The sequence below is a fragment of the Squalius cephalus genome, assembly GCF_949319135.1.
Source record: "Squalius cephalus genome assembly, chromosome: 12".
NCBI classification, from domain to species: Eukaryota; Metazoa; Chordata; class Actinopteri; order Cypriniformes; family Leuciscidae; genus Squalius; species Squalius cephalus.
In genome coordinates, this window is record NC_137133.1 from 38,864,769 (window position 1) to 38,882,486 (window position 17,718).

General features: G+C 43.7%; 4 protein-coding genes across 4 annotated transcripts; all 4 read left to right on the top strand.

Annotated features, from left to right (window-relative positions):
* Window positions 1-3,345: 3,345 nt before the first annotated feature.
* Window positions 3,346-4,099, top strand: LOC307168931 (zona pellucida sperm-binding protein 4-like; the record flags this gene model as incomplete). Its single annotated transcript, XM_079889236.1, has 3 exons — window positions 3,346-3,547; window positions 3,624-3,816; window positions 3,886-4,099. Exons 1-3 carry the CDS (start codon window positions 3,361-3,363, stop codon window positions 4,097-4,099), a joined length of 594 nt encoding a protein of 197 aa, XP_079745362.1. The 5' UTR covers window positions 3,346-3,360.
* Window positions 4,100-7,850: 3,751 nt separating this feature from the next.
* Window positions 7,851-8,604, top strand: LOC307168932 (zona pellucida sperm-binding protein 4-like; the record flags this gene model as incomplete). The annotated part of the gene is made up of 3 exons (XM_079889237.1): window positions 7,851-8,052; window positions 8,129-8,321; window positions 8,391-8,604. The coding sequence occupies exons 1-3, from the start codon at window positions 7,866-7,868 to the stop codon at window positions 8,602-8,604; spliced, it is 594 nt and encodes a 197-aa protein (XP_079745363.1). The 5' UTR covers window positions 7,851-7,865.
* Window positions 8,605-12,335: 3,731 nt separating this feature from the next.
* LOC307168933 (zona pellucida sperm-binding protein 4-like) lies at window positions 12,336-13,089 on the top strand (the record flags this gene model as incomplete). The annotated part of the gene is made up of 3 exons (XM_079889238.1): window positions 12,336-12,537; window positions 12,614-12,806; window positions 12,876-13,089. Exons 1-3 carry the CDS (start codon window positions 12,351-12,353, stop codon window positions 13,087-13,089), a joined length of 594 nt encoding a protein of 197 aa, XP_079745364.1. The 5' UTR covers window positions 12,336-12,350.
* A 3,740-nt stretch (window positions 13,090-16,829) lies between these two features.
* On the top strand, window positions 16,830-17,583 carry LOC307168934 (zona pellucida sperm-binding protein 4-like; the record flags this gene model as incomplete). The annotated part of the gene is made up of 3 exons (XM_079889239.1): window positions 16,830-17,031; window positions 17,108-17,300; window positions 17,370-17,583. Exons 1-3 carry the CDS (start codon window positions 16,845-16,847, stop codon window positions 17,581-17,583), a joined length of 594 nt encoding a protein of 197 aa, XP_079745365.1. The 5' UTR covers window positions 16,830-16,844.
* Between the last annotated feature and the right edge of the window lie 135 nt (window positions 17,584-17,718).

A 17,718-nucleotide genomic window follows, 5' to 3' on the forward strand; every position in this document is an offset into this window, starting at 1 on the left:
TTTTCTTGTGCATTGAGATTCTTGACTTGAACTAAACAAGCCAAGTTTCTGCCTAAGCCATGTAACTTTGTAACATTCTGCCTATACAAGGCAGGATACACCACAAAATGTTTTAGACCCTCTATGAAAGCTTTGGATAGAATTGCTCACAATGTAAACAAAAAAGCAAGCTCAAATGACAAACCAAAGTGTATTAAATAGAAAGCACTGAAAATCAATGTATACAAAAATGTAATTGTGTGTTCCAGTCCAATGTTGTGTATGCGTTGAATCGGCCTCACCGGTAAGCTGTTTAAGTCTGTGCACATGATGAACAGTGCTGTCCTGTGAAGTGATCTACAAGGTGAAATAATCCAGCAAGTATATCTCCACAAAGTCTGTCAATGACAGCCAAGCTGTGTATTGCGATCAATCGCTAATCCAAAAGAGCAATAGTAAAGTTGCTCCCTTAACAGAAGTGAAGTTGATCAGCTGAAGTTAAGTGACGGCTAAGTATGATAACCCATACTTGGAATTTGATCTCCAAGTTAGTGCGCACACATTGCAAATGTGGATACACACACCCAGAGCAGCGGGCAGCCTGTGTGGTGCCAGGGGAGTGATTGGGGGTTAGGTGCCTTGCTCAAGGGCACCTCAGTCATTTCCTGCCGGTACTGGAATCAAACTAGCAACCTTTGGCTCACCAGTCCAACTCTGTAACCATTAGGCCATGACTGCCTGCGTATGACGTCACAGGGATTCCCAGGTGTAACGATCAAGACTCTTGCTCAGAAAAAAAAACAGTAAGACCAACACTCGACAGGGGCAACAAAAACCCAGGGATTCTTTAATATAAGAACATCTGACATGTATAACTCTTTAATCAGTTTAATAAGCCATCTTATAAATATCCCCTTTATGTGGCCACGCTACAACTTTACTATTTGCCAAGTTCTAGTCGTTAACTTGGGCCCATGTTCACGTTTCACATATCAAATTAAAGTTTTAGCTTCTCTCTGTTTGAGGCTTTACATACGACTTTATGGCTGGACTAGCATAACTGCATATATTGACGCCCAAAACCCTCTGAGGTCACTCGTTGGCTTTTTGTAATGCTTTTTTTACAGTCACGCAAGTATAGAATCATATGTTGGGATAAAGGATTGGTTGATACTGAATTTTGGTAATTTATTTTTTTAAATTTCAGGCTAGTCCCAGTAATGTAGACTGCTTTCATTTAAGCATTAATCCCTTAACTGTTGTATCCCAACTAGGTAGCTGTCCAAGGCCTTGTTTACACCTGGTACTAAGAAGCATTTTTGTAAATCGGATCATAAGTGGACTGAGGTAAATGAAGGTGTAAAAAAGGGGCTAATTATTTTATTTTTTTTGAGCTTGTCTATTTTTGGCCACTTCCAGAGGTAGTCCAACACATTTGACCATTTTGCTTTCACAAAGTAGATGCTCATGTGGTTGAATGTGTTCGAACAGCCGCAAAACGGTGTACTCTACTGCCTACTGACCTTGTACGTAAACATTTTAAGAAGTGCGCTAGCAGGTGTGATTTAAACTTTCTTAAAATATACAGGCCTGTTGCCATGAGAAAACTATGATGTGTTTCAAAAAAAAAAAACAATCCAGAATAGCTAAAACATCTAATATAAAAAAGGCTGAATTCAGAATGGCAGAAATAGTACTAGCATACTATTCTGAATTCAGCTCAATGTGGTTTTATGTATGTTCAAAAGGGGAAAATTGACTTAAGAAACAATAGAATCACCTAGTTGCATAAACTCCCACTCGTGCAAGTCTGGAGAATTATGACTTAATGAAGAGGGTGGGATTATCATTAATTAGCCAAACGTCTGTAGAGTACAAAAAGGACCAAAGGGCAGCACCTCAGCAGTGTGACTAGGTGTTGAACAATGGCAGGAAGTTGGTGGGCTGTTCAGTCTCTGGCACTTTGTGTTTGGTTCTGTGCTTTCAGTCATGCTCTTCCGAAGTGGAGTGATCCGCCCCAGAATCCTCAAGCGCTGATGTTCCAGCAAACTGACAAGCGGTTTCAAAAGCCATTTCAACAGCAAGCTAGTCAACAGTTTCTTCCGTCAGGTCAACAGCAAGCTAGTCAATGGTTTACTCAGCAGGTTCAAAAGCCAGTTCAACAGCAAGCTAGTCAATGGTTTACTCAGCAGGTTCAAAAGCCAGTTCAACAGCAAGCTAGTCAACAGTTTCTTCCGTCAGGTCAACAGCAAGCTAGTCAATGGTTTACTCAGCAGGTTCAAAAGCCAGTTCAACAGCAAGCTAGTCAACGGTTTTCTCAGCAGGTTCAAAAGCCAGTTCAACAGCAAGCTAGTCAACAGTTTCCTCAGTTAGTTCAACAGCAAGCTAGTCAACAGTTTCCTCAGTTAGTTCAACAGCAAGCTAGTCAGTTTCCTCAGTCAGGTCAACAGCAAGCTAGTCAACAGTATCCTCAGTCAGTTCAACAGTTTCCTCAGTTAGTTCAACAGCAAGCTAGTCAACAGTTTCCTCAGTCAGTTCAACAGTTTCCTCAGTTAGTTCAACAGCAAGCTAGTCAACAGTTTCCTCAGTCAGTTCAACAGCAAGCTAGTCAACAGTTTCCTCAGTTAGTTCAACAGCAAGCTAGTCAACAGTTTGCTCAGTCAGGTCAACAGCAAGCTAGTCAACAGTTTCCTCAGTCAGGTCAACAGTTTCCTCAGTCAGGTCAACAGTTTCCTCAGCAGTTTCAGCCTAAGCAGCCAGTGGCACAGGCAGAGCCCCTTGACAAGTGTACTGTAGCTGATTATGAGCAGATTCAATGTGGACCACCTGGTATCAGTGGTGCGGAGTGTGCTGCTATCAACTGCTGCTTTAATGGACAGCAGTGTTACTATGGGAAGGCAGGTAAGAGTGTAGAGTCAATGTAGAGGCATTCATGTTAAACTGATCCTCAGCAATAACCTGCTCTTGTAACTCGTTCCAGTGACTGTCCAGTGTATAAGAGATGGTCAGTTTGTGGTAGTGGTGGCTAGAGATGTTACGCTGCCTCGATTGAGCCTGGATTCAGTCCGTCTCCTGGATGGAAGTGATCCAGCTTGCAGTCCTGTGGGATCCACACCTTTCTTTGCTATATACCAGTTCCCTGTCACTGCGTGTGGCACAAGCATGATGGTGAGTAGCTGCTTGTGGTTTTGTTCTGCATGGCTTAGAATGGATTGGATGCCAACAATGTTACTATTTGCAGGAGGACAGTGGGTATGTGGTGTATGAAAACAGAATGACCTCCTCATATGAAGTGGGTATCGGACCACTTGGTTCCATTACAAGGGACAGCCATTTTGAGTAAGTGATGTATGCTTTATCATAAATGTGAATCATTGACAAATGCTACAAGCTCACTGTTTGTTGTCCAGGCTTCTCTTCCAGTGTAGGTACTCTGGTACCTCTGTGGAAGCTCTGGTTGTGGAGGTCAACACCGTTCCTCCACCTCCACCAGTAGCTGCTCCTGGACCCCTCAGGGTGGAGCTTAGACTGGCAAATGGTCAATGTGTCACCAAAGGCTGTGCAGAAGGTAAGTGTTTGTCCCAAGTATGCCTAAAGCCTTTCTAAAGCTCCAGTTTCTAGTTAAACACTGCATTCTTCCTCAGGGGACGAGGCGTACACGTCCTACTACAGTGACGCTGATTATCCAGTTACAAAAGTCCTGCGGGAGCCTGTGTATGTTGAGGTGCACATTTTGGAGAGGACCGACCCCAACATTGTCCTGATGCTGGGACATTGCTGGGCGACATCAACCCCCAGCCCACTCAGTCTACCCCAATGGGATCTTCTGGTTGATGGGTGAGTAAGGCCAGTCTTTTTCCATCTAGTGTGCTGTAAGGCATTTCTGAGTGCCTCTTTGCCTTTCAGATGCCCTTACCAGGATGATCGTTACCTGACCACATTGGTTCCAGTGGTTGGATCATCTGGTCTTCAGTTCCCGACCCACTACAAGCGCTTTGTTGTGAAGATGTTCACATTTGTAGATCCAGCATCACTGGCTCCTCTGCAGGAAACCGTATGCTCTACAGCCTTACCTCAACCCTTAATATTAGTGCTTTTTACAGTGAATTCTATGGCTTAACCCTTTCCCCCTCTGTTAGGTCTTCATCCACTGTAGTACAGCGGTGTGCCATCCCTCCTCTGGCTCCTGTGAGCAAAGCTGCACTAGGAAAAGTGAGTGCTTGCTGTAAGTTGACTTCAGGAACTGAGAATTTGACTGAAATGCCCCTCATGCTTCAACCACTTTTTACAGGAAGAGACACTCACGACAAGACCATCTCTAGTGGGCAAACTGTGGTGTCTAGTGGACAAGTTAACCTGGTCAAGTGAATTTTAGTGTTTTAATAAACTTCATGAAACTCAACCTGTTTCTCTTTGGTATTCATTTCTGTCTGGAGTTGGATGTTTCATGACTGTTCTCAGTTTGACTTCTGCACTACTAAGCCTTTTTCTTGTGCATTGAGATTCTTGACTTGAACTAAACAAGCCAAGTTTCTGCCTAAGCCATGTAACTTTGTAACATTCTGCCTATACAAGGCAGGATACACCACAAAATGTTTTAGACCCTCTATGAAAGCTTTGGATAGAATTGCTCACAATGTAAACAAAAAAGCAAGCTCAAATGACAAACCAAAGTGTATTAAATAGAAAGCACTGAAAATCAATGTATACAAAAATGTAATTGTGTGTTCCAGTCCAATGTTGTGTATGCGTTGAATCGGCCTCACCGGTAAGCTGTTTAAGTCTGTGCACATGATGAACAGTGCTGTCCTGTGAAGTGATCTACAAGGTGAAATAATCCAGCAAGTATATCTCCACAAAGTCTGTCAATGACAGCCAAGCTGTGTATTGCGATCAATCGCTAATCCAAAAGAGCAATAGTAAAGTTGCTCCCTTAACAGAAGTGAAGTTGATCAGCTGAAGTTAAGTGACGGCTAAGTATGATAACCCATACTTGGAATTTGATCTCCAAGTTAGTGCGCACACATTGCAAATGTGGATACACACACCCAGAGCAGCGGGCAGCCTGTGTGGTGCCAGGGGAGTGATTGGGGGTTAGGTGCCTTGCTCAAGGGCACCTCAGTCATTTCCTGCCGGTACTGGAATCAAACTAGCAACCTTTGGCTCACCAGTCCAACTCTGTAACCATTAGGCCATGACTGCCTGCGTATGACGTCACAGGGATTCCCAGGTGTAACGATCAAGACTCTTGCTCAGAAAAAAAACAGTAAGACCAACACTCGACAGGGGCAACAAAAACCCAGGGATTCTTTAATATAAGAACATCTGACATGTATAACTCTTTAATCAGTTTAATAAGCCATCTTATAAATATCCCCTTTATGTGGCCACGCTACAACTTTACTATTTGCCAAGTTCTAGTCGTTAACTTGGGCCCATGTTCACGTTTCACATATCAAATTAAAGTTTTAGCTTCTCTCTGTTTGAGGCTTTACATACGACTTTATGGCTGGACTAGCATAACTGCATATATTGACGCCCAAAACCCTCTGAGGTCACTCGTTGGCTTTTTGTAATGCTTTTTTTACAGTCACGCAAGTATAGAATCATATGTTGGGATAAAGGATTGGTTGATACTGAATTTTGGTAATTTATTTTTTTAAATTTCAGGCTAGTCCCAGTAATGTAGACTGCTTTCATTTAAGCATTAATCCCTTAACTGTTGTATCCCAACTAGGTAGCTGTCCAAGGCCTTGTTTACACCTGGTACTAAGAAGCATTTTTGTAAATCGGATCATAAGTGGACTGAGGTAAATGAAGGTGTAAAAAAGGGGCTAATTATTTTATTTTTTTTGAGCTTGTCTATTTTTGGCCACTTCCAGAGGTAGTCCAACACATTTGACCATTTTGCTTTCACAAAGTAGATGCTCATGTGGTTGAATGTGTTCGAACAGCCGCAAAACGGTGTACTCTACTGCCTACTGACCTTGTACGTAAACATTTTAAGAAGTGCGCTAGCAGGTGTGATTTAAACTTTCTTAAAATATACAGGCCTGTTGCCATGAGAAAACTATGATGTGTTTCAAAAAAAAAAAACAATCCAGAATAGCTAAAACATCTAATATAAAAAAGGCTGAATTCAGAATGGCAGAAATAGTACTAGCATACTATTCTGAATTCAGCTCAATGTGGTTTTATGTATGTTCAAAAGGGGAAAATTGACTTAAGAAACAATAGAATCACCTAGTTGCATAAACTCCCACTCGTGCAAGTCTGGAGAATTATGACTTAATGAAGAGGGTGGGATTATCATTAATTAGCCAAACGTCTGTAGAGTACAAAAAGGACCAAAGGGCAGCACCTCAGCAGTGTGACTAGGTGTTGAACAATGGCAGGAAGTTGGTGGGCTGTTCAGTCTCTGGCACTTTGTGTTTGGTTCTGTGCTTTCAGTCATGCTCTTCCGAAGTGGAGTGATCCGCCCCAGAATCCTCAAGCGCTGATGTTCCAGCAAACTGACAAGCGGTTTCAAAAGCCATTTCAACAGCAAGCTAGTCAACAGTTTCTTCCGTCAGGTCAACAGCAAGCTAGTCAATGGTTTACTCAGCAGGTTCAAAAGCCAGTTCAACAGCAAGCTAGTCAATGGTTTACTCAGCAGGTTCAAAAGCCAGTTCAACAGCAAGCTAGTCAACAGTTTCTTCCGTCAGGTCAACAGCAAGCTAGTCAATGGTTTACTCAGCAGGTTCAAAAGCCAGTTCAACAGCAAGCTAGTCAACGGTTTTCTCAGCAGGTTCAAAAGCCAGTTCAACAGCAAGCTAGTCAACAGTTTCCTCAGTTAGTTCAACAGCAAGCTAGTCAACAGTTTCCTCAGTTAGTTCAACAGCAAGCTAGTCAGTTTCCTCAGTCAGGTCAACAGCAAGCTAGTCAACAGTATCCTCAGTCAGTTCAACAGTTTCCTCAGTTAGTTCAACAGCAAGCTAGTCAACAGTTTCCTCAGTCAGTTCAACAGTTTCCTCAGTTAGTTCAACAGCAAGCTAGTCAACAGTTTCCTCAGTCAGTTCAACAGCAAGCTAGTCAACAGTTTCCTCAGTTAGTTCAACAGCAAGCTAGTCAACAGTTTGCTCAGTCAGGTCAACAGCAAGCTAGTCAACAGTTTCCTCAGTCAGGTCAACAGTTTCCTCAGTCAGGTCAACAGTTTCCTCAGTCAGGTCAACAGTTTCCTCAGTCAGGTCAACAGTTTCCTCAGCAGTTTCAGCCTAAGCAGCCAGTGGCACAGGCAGAGCCCCTTGACAAGTGTACTGTAGCTGATTATGAGCAGATTCAATGTGGACCACCTGGTATCAGTGGTGCGGAGTGTGCTGCTATCAACTGCTGCTTTAATGGACAGCAGTGTTACTATGGGAAGGCAGGTAAGAGTGTAGAGTCAATGTAGAGGCATTCATGTTAAACTGATCCTCAGCAATAACCTGCTCTTGTAACTCGTTCCAGTGACTGTCCAGTGTATAAGAGATGGTCAGTTTGTGGTAGTGGTGGCTAGAGATGTTACGCTGCCTCGATTGAGCCTGGATTCAGTCCGTCTCCTGGATGGAAGTGATCCAGCTTGCAGTCCTGTGGGATCCACACCTTTCTTTGCTATATACCAGTTCCCTGTCACTGCGTGTGGCACAAGCATGATGGTGAGTAGCTGCTTGTGGTTTTGTTCTGCATGGCTTAGAATGGATTGGATGCCAACAATGTTACTATTTGCAGGAGGACAGTGGGTATGTGGTGTATGAAAACAGAATGACCTCCTCATATGAAGTGGGTATCGGACCACTTGGTTCCATTACAAGGGACAGCCATTTTGAGTAAGTGATGTATGCTTTATCATAAATGTGAATCATTGACAAATGCTACAAGCTCACTGTTTGTTGTCCAGGCTTCTCTTCCAGTGTAGGTACTCTGGTACCTCTGTGGAAGCTCTGGTTGTGGAGGTCAACACCGTTCCTCCACCTCCACCAGTAGCTGCTCCTGGACCCCTCAGGGTGGAGCTTAGACTGGCAAATGGTCAATGTGTCACCAAAGGCTGTGCAGAAGGTAAGTGTTTGTCCCAAGTATGCCTAAAGCCTTTCTAAAGCTCCAGTTTCTAGTTAAACACTGCATTCTTCCTCAGGGGACGAGGCGTACACGTCCTACTACAGTGACGCTGATTATCCAGTTACAAAAGTCCTGCGGGAGCCTGTGTATGTTGAGGTGCACATTTTGGAGAGGACCGACCCCAACATTGTCCTGATGCTGGGACATTGCTGGGCGACATCAACCCCCAGCCCACTCAGTCTACCCCAATGGGATCTTCTGGTTGATGGGTGAGTAAGGCCAGTCTTTTTCCATCTAGTGTGCTGTAAGGCATTTCTGAGTGCCTCTTTGCCTTTCAGATGCCCTTACCAGGATGATCGTTACCTGACCACATTGGTTCCAGTGGTTGGATCATCTGGTCTTCAGTTCCCGACCCACTACAAGCGCTTTGTTGTGAAGATGTTCACATTTGTAGATCCAGCATCACTGGCTCCTCTGCAGGAAACCGTATGCTCTACAGCCTTACCTCAACCCTTAATATTAGTGCTTTTTACAGTGAATTCTATGGCTTAACCCTTTCCCCCTCTGTTAGGTCTTCATCCACTGTAGTACAGCGGTGTGCCATCCCTCCTCTGGCTCCTGTGAGCAAAGCTGCACTAGGAAAAGTGAGTGCTTGCTGTAAGTTGACTTCAGGAACTGAGAATTTGACTGAAATGCCCCTCATGCTTCAACCACTTTTTACAGGAAGAGACACTCACGACAAGACCATCTCTAGTGGGCAAACTGTGGTGTCTAGTGGACAAGTTAACCTGGTCAAGTGAATTTTAGTGTTTTAATAAACTTCATGAAACTCAACCTGTTTCTCTTTGGTATTCATTTCTGTCTGGAGTTGGATGTTTCATGACTGTTCTCAGTTTGACTTCTGCACTACTAAGCCTTTTTCTTGTGCATTGAGATTCTTGACTTGAACTAAACAAGCCAAGTTTCTGCCTAAGCCATGTAACTTTGTAACATTCTGCCTATACAAGGCAGGATACACCACAAAATGTTTTAGACCCTCTATGAAAGCTTTGGATAGAATTGCTCACAATGTAAACAAAAAAGCAAGCTCAAATGACAAACCAAAGTGTATTAAATAGAAAGCACTGAAAATCAATGTATACAAAAATGTAATTGTGTGTTCCAGTCCAATGTTGTGTATGCGTTGAATCGGCCTCACCGGTAAGCTGTTTAAGTCTGTGCACATGATGAACAGTGCTGTCCTGTGAAGTGATCTACAAGGTGAAATAATCCAGCAAGTATATCTCCACAAAGTCTGTCAATGACAGCCAAGCTGTGTATTGCGATCAATCGCTAATCCAAAAGAGCAATAGTAAAGTTGCTCCCTTAACAGAAGTGAAGTTGATCAGCTGAAGTTAAGTGACGGCTAAGTATGATAACCCATACTTGGAATTTGATCTCCAAGTTAGTGCGCACACATTGCAAATGTGGATACACACACCCAGAGCAGCGGGCAGCCTGTGTGGTGCCAGGGGAGTGATTGGGGGTTAGGTGCCTTGCTCAAGGGCACCTCAGTCATTTCCTGCCGGTACTGGAATCAAACTAGCAACCTTTGGCTCACCAGTCCAACTCTGTAACCATTAGGCCATGACTGCCTGCGTATGACGTCACAGGGATTCCCAGGTGTAACGATCAAGACTCTTGCTCAGAAAAAAAAACAGTAAGACCAACACTCGACAGGGGCAACAAAAACCCAGGGATTCTTTAATATAAGAACATCTGACATGTATAACTCTTTAATCAGTTTAATAAGCCATCTTATAAATATCCCCTTTATGTGGCCACGCTACAACTTTACTATTTGCCAAGTTCTAGTCGTTAACTTGGGCCCATGTTCACGTTTCACATATCAAATTAAAGTTTTAGCTTCTCTCTGTTTGAGGCTTTACATACGACTTTATGGCTGGACTAGCATAACTGCATATATTGACGCCCAAAACCCTCTGAGGTCACTCGTTGGCTTTTTGTAATGCTTTTTTTACAGTCACGCAAGTATAGAATCATATGTTGGGATAAAGGATTGGTTGATACTGAATTTTGGTAATTTATTTTTTTAAATTTCAGGCTAGTCCCAGTAATGTAGACTGCTTTCATTTAAGCATTAATCCCTTAACTGTTGTATCCCAACTAGGTAGCTGTCCAAGGCCTTGTTTACACCTGGTACTAAGAAGCATTTTTGTAAATCGGATCATAAGTGGACTGAGGTAAATGAAGGTGTAAAAAAGGGGCTAATTATTTTATTTTTTTTGAGCTTGTCTATTTTTGGCCACTTCCAGAGGTAGTCCAACACATTTGACCATTTTGCTTTCACAAAGTAGATGCTCATGTGGTTGAATGTGTTCGAACAGCCGCAAAACGGTGTACTCTACTGCCTACTGACCTTGTACGTAAACATTTTAAGAAGTGCGCTAGCAGGTGTGATTTAAACTTTCTTAAAATATACAGGCCTGTTGCCATGAGAAAACTATGATGTGTTTCAAAAAAAAAAAACAATCCAGAATAGCTAAAACATCTAATATAAAAAAGGCTGAATTCAGAATGGCAGAAATAGTACTAGCATACTATTCTGAATTCAGCTCAATGTGGTTTTATGTATGTTCAAAAGGGGAAAATTGACTTAAGAAACAATAGAATCACCTAGTTGCATAAACTCCCACTCGTGCAAGTCTGGAGAATTATGACTTAATGAAGAGGGTGGGATTATCATTAATTAGCCAAACGTCTGTAGAGTACAAAAAGGACCAAAGGGCAGCACCTCAGCAGTGTGACTAGGTGTTGAACAATGGCAGGAAGTTGGTGGGCTGTTCAGTCTCTGGCACTTTGTGTTTGGTTCTGTGCTTTCAGTCATGCTCTTCCGAAGTGGAGTGATCCGCCCCAGAATCCTCAAGCGCTGATGTTCCAGCAAACTGACAAGCGGTTTCAAAAGCCATTTCAACAGCAAGCTAGTCAACAGTTTCTTCCGTCAGGTCAACAGCAAGCTAGTCAATGGTTTACTCAGCAGGTTCAAAAGCCAGTTCAACAGCAAGCTAGTCAATGGTTTACTCAGCAGGTTCAAAAGCCAGTTCAACAGCAAGCTAGTCAACAGTTTCTTCCGTCAGGTCAACAGCAAGCTAGTCAATGGTTTACTCAGCAGGTTCAAAAGCCAGTTCAACAGCAAGCTAGTCAACGGTTTTCTCAGCAGGTTCAAAAGCCAGTTCAACAGCAAGCTAGTCAACAGTTTCCTCAGTTAGTTCAACAGCAAGCTAGTCAACAGTTTCCTCAGTTAGTTCAACAGCAAGCTAGTCAGTTTCCTCAGTCAGGTCAACAGCAAGCTAGTCAACAGTATCCTCAGTCAGTTCAACAGTTTCCTCAGTTAGTTCAACAGCAAGCTAGTCAACAGTTTCCTCAGTCAGTTCAACAGTTTCCTCAGTTAGTTCAACAGCAAGCTAGTCAACAGTTTCCTCAGTCAGTTCAACAGCAAGCTAGTCAACAGTTTCCTCAGTTAGTTCAACAGCAAGCTAGTCAACAGTTTGCTCAGTCAGGTCAACAGCAAGCTAGTCAACAGTTTCCTCAGTCAGGTCAACAGTTTCCTCAGTCAGGTCAACAGTTTCCTCAGTCAGGTCAACAGTTTCCTCAGCAGTTTCAGCCTAAGCAGCCAGTGGCACAGGCAGAGCCCCTTGACAAGTGTACTGTAGCTGATTATGAGCAGATTCAATGTGGACCACCTGGTATCAGTGGTGCGGAGTGTGCTGCTATCAACTGCTGCTTTAATGGACAGCAGTGTTACTATGGGAAGGCAGGTAAGAGTGTAGAGTCAATGTAGAGGCATTCATGTTAAACTGATCCTCAGCAATAACCTGCTCTTGTAACTCGTTCCAGTGACTGTCCAGTGTATAAGAGATGGTCAGTTTGTGGTAGTGGTGGCTAGAGATGTTACGCTGCCTCGATTGAGCCTGGATTCAGTCCGTCTCCTGGATGGAAGTGATCCAGCTTGCAGTCCTGTGGGATCCACACCTTTCTTTGCTATATACCAGTTCCCTGTCACTGCGTGTGGCACAAGCATGATGGTGAGTAGCTGCTTGTGGTTTTGTTCTGCATGGCTTAGAATGGATTGGATGCCAACAATGTTACTATTTGCAGGAGGACAGTGGGTATGTGGTGTATGAAAACAGAATGACCTCCTCATATGAAGTGGGTATCGGACCACTTGGTTCCATTACAAGGGACAGCCATTTTGAGTAAGTGATGTATGCTTTATCATAAATGTGAATCATTGACAAATGCTACAAGCTCACTGTTTGTTGTCCAGGCTTCTCTTCCAGTGTAGGTACTCTGGTACCTCTGTGGAAGCTCTGGTTGTGGAGGTCAACACCGTTCCTCCACCTCCACCAGTAGCTGCTCCTGGACCCCTCAGGGTGGAGCTTAGACTGGCAAATGGTCAATGTGTCACCAAAGGCTGTGCAGAAGGTAAGTGTTTGTCCCAAGTATGCCTAAAGCCTTTCTAAAGCTCCAGTTTCTAGTTAAACACTGCATTCTTCCTCAGGGGACGAGGCGTACACGTCCTACTACAGTGACGCTGATTATCCAGTTACAAAAGTCCTGCGGGAGCCTGTGTATGTTGAGGTGCACATTTTGGAGAGGACCGACCCCAACATTGTCCTGATGCTGGGACATTGCTGGGCGACATCAACCCCCAGCCCACTCAGTCTACCCCAATGGGATCTTCTGGTTGATGGGTGAGTAAGGCCAGTCTTTTTCCATCTAGTGTGCTGTAAGGCATTTCTGAGTGCCTCTTTGCCTTTCAGATGCCCTTACCAGGATGATCGTTACCTGACCACATTGGTTCCAGTGGTTGGATCATCTGGTCTTCAGTTCCCGACCCACTACAAGCGCTTTGTTGTGAAGATGTTCACATTTGTAGATCCAGCATCACTGGCTCCTCTGCAGGAAACCGTATGCTCTACAGCCTTACCTCAACCCTTAATATTAGTGCTTTTTACAGTGAATTCTATGGCTTAACCCTTTCCCCCTCTGTTAGGTCTTCATCCACTGTAGTACAGCGGTGTGCCATCCCTCCTCTGGCTCCTGTGAGCAAAGCTGCACTAGGAAAAGTGAGTGCTTGCTGTAAGTTGACTTCAGGAACTGAGAATTTGACTGAAATGCCCCTCATGCTTCAACCACTTTTTACAGGAAGAGACACTCACGACAAGACCATCTCTAGTGGGCAAACTGTGGTGTCTAGTGGACAAGTTAACCTGGTCAAGTGAATTTTAGTGTTTTAATAAACTTCATGAAACTCAACCTGTTTCTCTTTGGTATTCATTTCTGTCTGGAGTTGGATGTTTCATGACTGTTCTCAGTTTGACTTCTGCACTACTAAGCCTTTTTCTTGTGCATTGAGATTCTTGACTTGAACTAAACAAGCCAAGTTTCTGCCTAAGCCATGTAACTTTGTAACATTCTGCCTATACAAGGCAGGATACACCACAAAATGTTTTAGACCCTCTATGAAAGCTTTGGATAGAATTGCTCACAATGTAAACAAAAAAGCAAGCTCAAATGACAAACCAAAGTGTATTAAATAGAAAGCACTGAAAATCAATGTATACAAAAATGTAATTGTGTGTTCCAGTCCAATGTTGTGTATGCGTTGAATCGGCCTCACCGGTAAGCTGTTTAAGTCTGTGCACATGATGAACAGTGCTGTCCTGTGAAGTGATCTACAAGGTGAAATAATCCAGCAAGTATATCTCCACAAAGTCTGTCAATGACAGCCAAGCTGTGTATTGCGATCAATCGCTAATCCAAAAGAGCAATAGTAAAGTTGCTCCCTTAACAGAAGTGAAGTTGATCAGCTGAAGTTAAGTATGATAACCCATACTTGGAATTTGATCTCCAAGTTAGTGCGCACACATTGCAAATGTGGATACACACACCCAGAGCAGCGGGCAGCCTGTGTGGTGCCAGGGGAGTGATTGGGGGTTAGGTGCCTTGCTCAAGGGCACCTCAGTCATTTCCTGCCGGTACTGGAATCAAACTAGCAACCTTTGGCTCACCAGTCCAACTCTGTAACCATTAGGCCATGACTGCCTGCGTATGACGTCACAGGGATTCCCAGGTGTAACGATCAAGACTCTTGCTCAGAAAAAAAACAGTAAGACCAACACTCGACAGGGGCAACAAAAACCCAGGGATTCTTTAATATAAGAACATCTGACATGTATAACTCTTTAATCAGTTTAATAAGCCATCTTATAAATATCCCCTTTATGTGGCCACGCTACAACTTTACTATTTGCCAAGTTCTAGTCGTTAACTTGGGCCCATGTTCACGTTTCACATATCAAATTAAAGTTTTAGCTTCTCTCTGTTTGAGGCTTTACATACGACTTTATGGCTGGACTAGCATAACTGCATATATTGACGCCCAAAACCCTCTGAGGTCACTCGTTGGCTTTTTGTAATGCTTTTTTTACAGTCACGCAAGTATAGAATCATATGTTGGGATAAAGGATTGGTTGATACTGAATTTTGGTAATTTATTTTTTTAAATTTCAGGCTAGTCCCAGTAATGTAGACTGCTTTCATTTAAGCATTAATCCCTTAACTGTTGTATCCCAACTAGGTAGCTGTCCAAGGCCTTGTTTACACCTGGTACTAAGAAGCATTTTTGTAAATCGGATCATAAGTGGACTGAGGTAAATGAAGGTGTAAAAAAGGGGCTAATTATTTTTTTTTTTTTGAGCTTGTCTATTTTTGGCCACTTCCAGAGGTAGTCCAACACATTTGACCATTTTGCTTTCACAAAGTAGATGCTCATGTGGTTGAATGTGTTCGAACAGCCGCAAAACGGTGTACTCTACTGCCTACTGACCTTGTACGTAAACATTTTAAGAAGTGCGCTAGCAGGTGTGATTTAAACTTTCTTAAAATATACAGGCCTGTTGCCATGAGAAAACTATGATGTGTTTCAAAAAAAAAAAACAATCCAGAATAGCTAAAACATCTAATATAAAAAAGGCTGAATTCAGAATGGCAGAAATAGTACTAGCATACTATTCTGAATTCAGCTCAATGTGGTTTTATGTATGTTCAAAAGGGGAAAATTGACTTAAGAAACAATAGAATCACCTAGTTGCATAAACTCCCACTCGTGCAAGTCTGGAGAATTATGACTTAATGAAGAGGGTGGGATTATCATTAATTAGCCAAACGTCTGTAGAGTACAAAAAGGACCAAAGGGCAGCACCTCAGCAGTGTGACTAGGTGTTGAACAATGGCAGGAAGTTGGTGGGCTGTTCAGTCTCTGGCACTTTGTGTTTGGTTCTGTGCTTTCAGTCATGCTCTTCCGAAGTGGAGTGATCCGCCCCAGAATCCTCAAGCGCTGATGTTCCAGCAAACTGACAAGCGGTTTCAAAAGCCATTTCAACAGCAAGCTAGTCAACAGTTTCTTCCGTCAGGTCAACAGCAAGCTAGTCAATGGTTTACTCAGCAGGTTCAAAAGCCAGTTCAACAGCAAGCTAGTCAATGGTTTACTCAGCAGGTTCAAAAGCCAGTTCAACAGCAAGCTAGTCAACAGTTTCTTCCGTCAGGTCAACAGCAAGCTAGTCAATGGTTTACTCAGCAGGTTCAAAAGCCAGTTCAACAGCAAGCTAGTCAACGGTTTTCTCAGCAGGTTCAAAAGCCAGTTCAACAGCAAGCTAGTCAACAGTTTCCTCAGTTAGTTCAACAGCAAGCTAGTCAACAGTTTCCTCAGTTAGTTCAACAGCAAGCTAGTCAGTTTCCTCAGTCAGGTCAACAGCAAGCTAGTCAACAGTATCCTCAGTCAGTTCAACAGTTTCCTCAGTTAGTTCAACAGCAAGCTAGTCAACAGTTTCCTCAGTCAGTTCAACAGTTTCCTCAGTTAGTTCAACAGCAAGCTAGTCAACAGTTTCCTCAGTCAGTTCAACAGCAAGCTAGTCAACAGTTTCCTCAGTTAGTTCAACAGCAAGCTAGTCAACAGTTTGCTCAGTCAGGTCAACAGCAAGCTAGTCAACAGTTTCCTCAGTCAGGTCAACAGTTTCCTCAGTCAGGTCAACAGTTTCCTCAGTCAGGTCAACAGTTTCCTCAGTCAGGTCAACAGTTTCCTCAGCAGTTTCAGCCTAAGCAGCCAGTGGCACAGGCAGAGCCCCTTGACAAGTGTACTGTAGCTGATTATGAGCAGATTCAATGTGGACCACCTGGTATCAGTGGTGCGGAGTGTGCTGCTATCAACTGCTGCTTTAATGGACAGCAGTGTTACTATGGGAAGGCAGGTAAGAGTGTAGAGTCAATGTAGAGGCATTCATGTTAAACTGATCCTCAGCAATAACCTGCTCTTGTAACTCGTTCCAGTGACTGTCCAGTGTATAAGAGATGGTCAGTTTGTGGTAGTGGTGGCTAGAGATGTTACGCTGCCTCGATTGAGCCTGGATTCAGTCCGTCTCCTGGATGGAAGTGATCCAGCTTGCAGTCCTGTGGGATCCACACCTTTCTTTGCTATATACCAGTTCCCTGTCACTGCGTGTGGCACAAGCATGATGGTGAGTAGCTGCTTGTGGTTTTGTTCTGCATGGCTTAGAATGGATTGGATGCCAACAATGTTACTATTTGCAGGAGGACAGTGGGTATGTGGTGTATGAAAACAGAATGACCTCCTCATATGAAGTGGGTATCGGACCACTTGGTTCCATTACAAGGGACAGCCATTTTGAGTAAGTGATGTATGCTTTATCATAAATGTGAATCATTGACAAATGCTACAAGCTCACTGTTTGTTGTCCAGGCTTCTCTTCCAGTGTAGGTACTCTGGTACCTCTGTGGAAGCTCTGGTTGTGGAGGTCAACACCGTTCCTCCACCTCCACCAGTAGCTGCTCCTGGACCCCTCAGGGTGGAGCTTAGACTGGCAAATGGTCAATGTGTCACCAAAGGCTGTGCAGAAGGTAAGTGTTTGTCCCAAGTATGCCTAAAGCCTTTCTAAAGCTCCAGTTTCTAGTTAAACACTGCATTCTTCCTCAGGGGACGAGGCGTACACGTCCTACTACAGTGACGCTGATTATCCAGTTACAAAAGTCCTGCGGGAGCCTGTGTATGTTGAGGTGCACATTTTGGAGAGGACCGACCCCAACATTGTCCTGATGCTGGGACATTGCTGGGCGACATCAACCCCCAGCCCACTCAGTCTACCCCAATGGGATCTTCTGGTTGATGGGTGAGTAAGGCCAGTCTTTTTCCATCTAGTGTGCTGTAAGGCATTTCTGAGTGCCTCTTTGCCTTTCAGATGCCCTTACCAGGATGATCGTTACCTGACCACATTGGTTCCAGTGGTTGGATCATCTGGTCTTCAGTTCCCGACCCACTACAAGCGCTTTGTTGTGAAGATGTTCACATTTGTAGATCCAGCATCACTGGCTCCTCTGCAGGAAACCGTATGCTCTACAGCCTTACCTCAACCCTTAATATTAGTGCTTTTTACAGTGAATTCTATGGCTTAACCCTTTCCCCCTCTGTTAGGTCTTCATCCACTGTAGTACAGCGGTGTGCCATCCCTCCTCTGGCTCCTGTGAGCAAAGCTGCACTAGGAAAAGTGAGTGCTTGCTGTAAGTTGACTTCAGGAACTGAGAATTTGA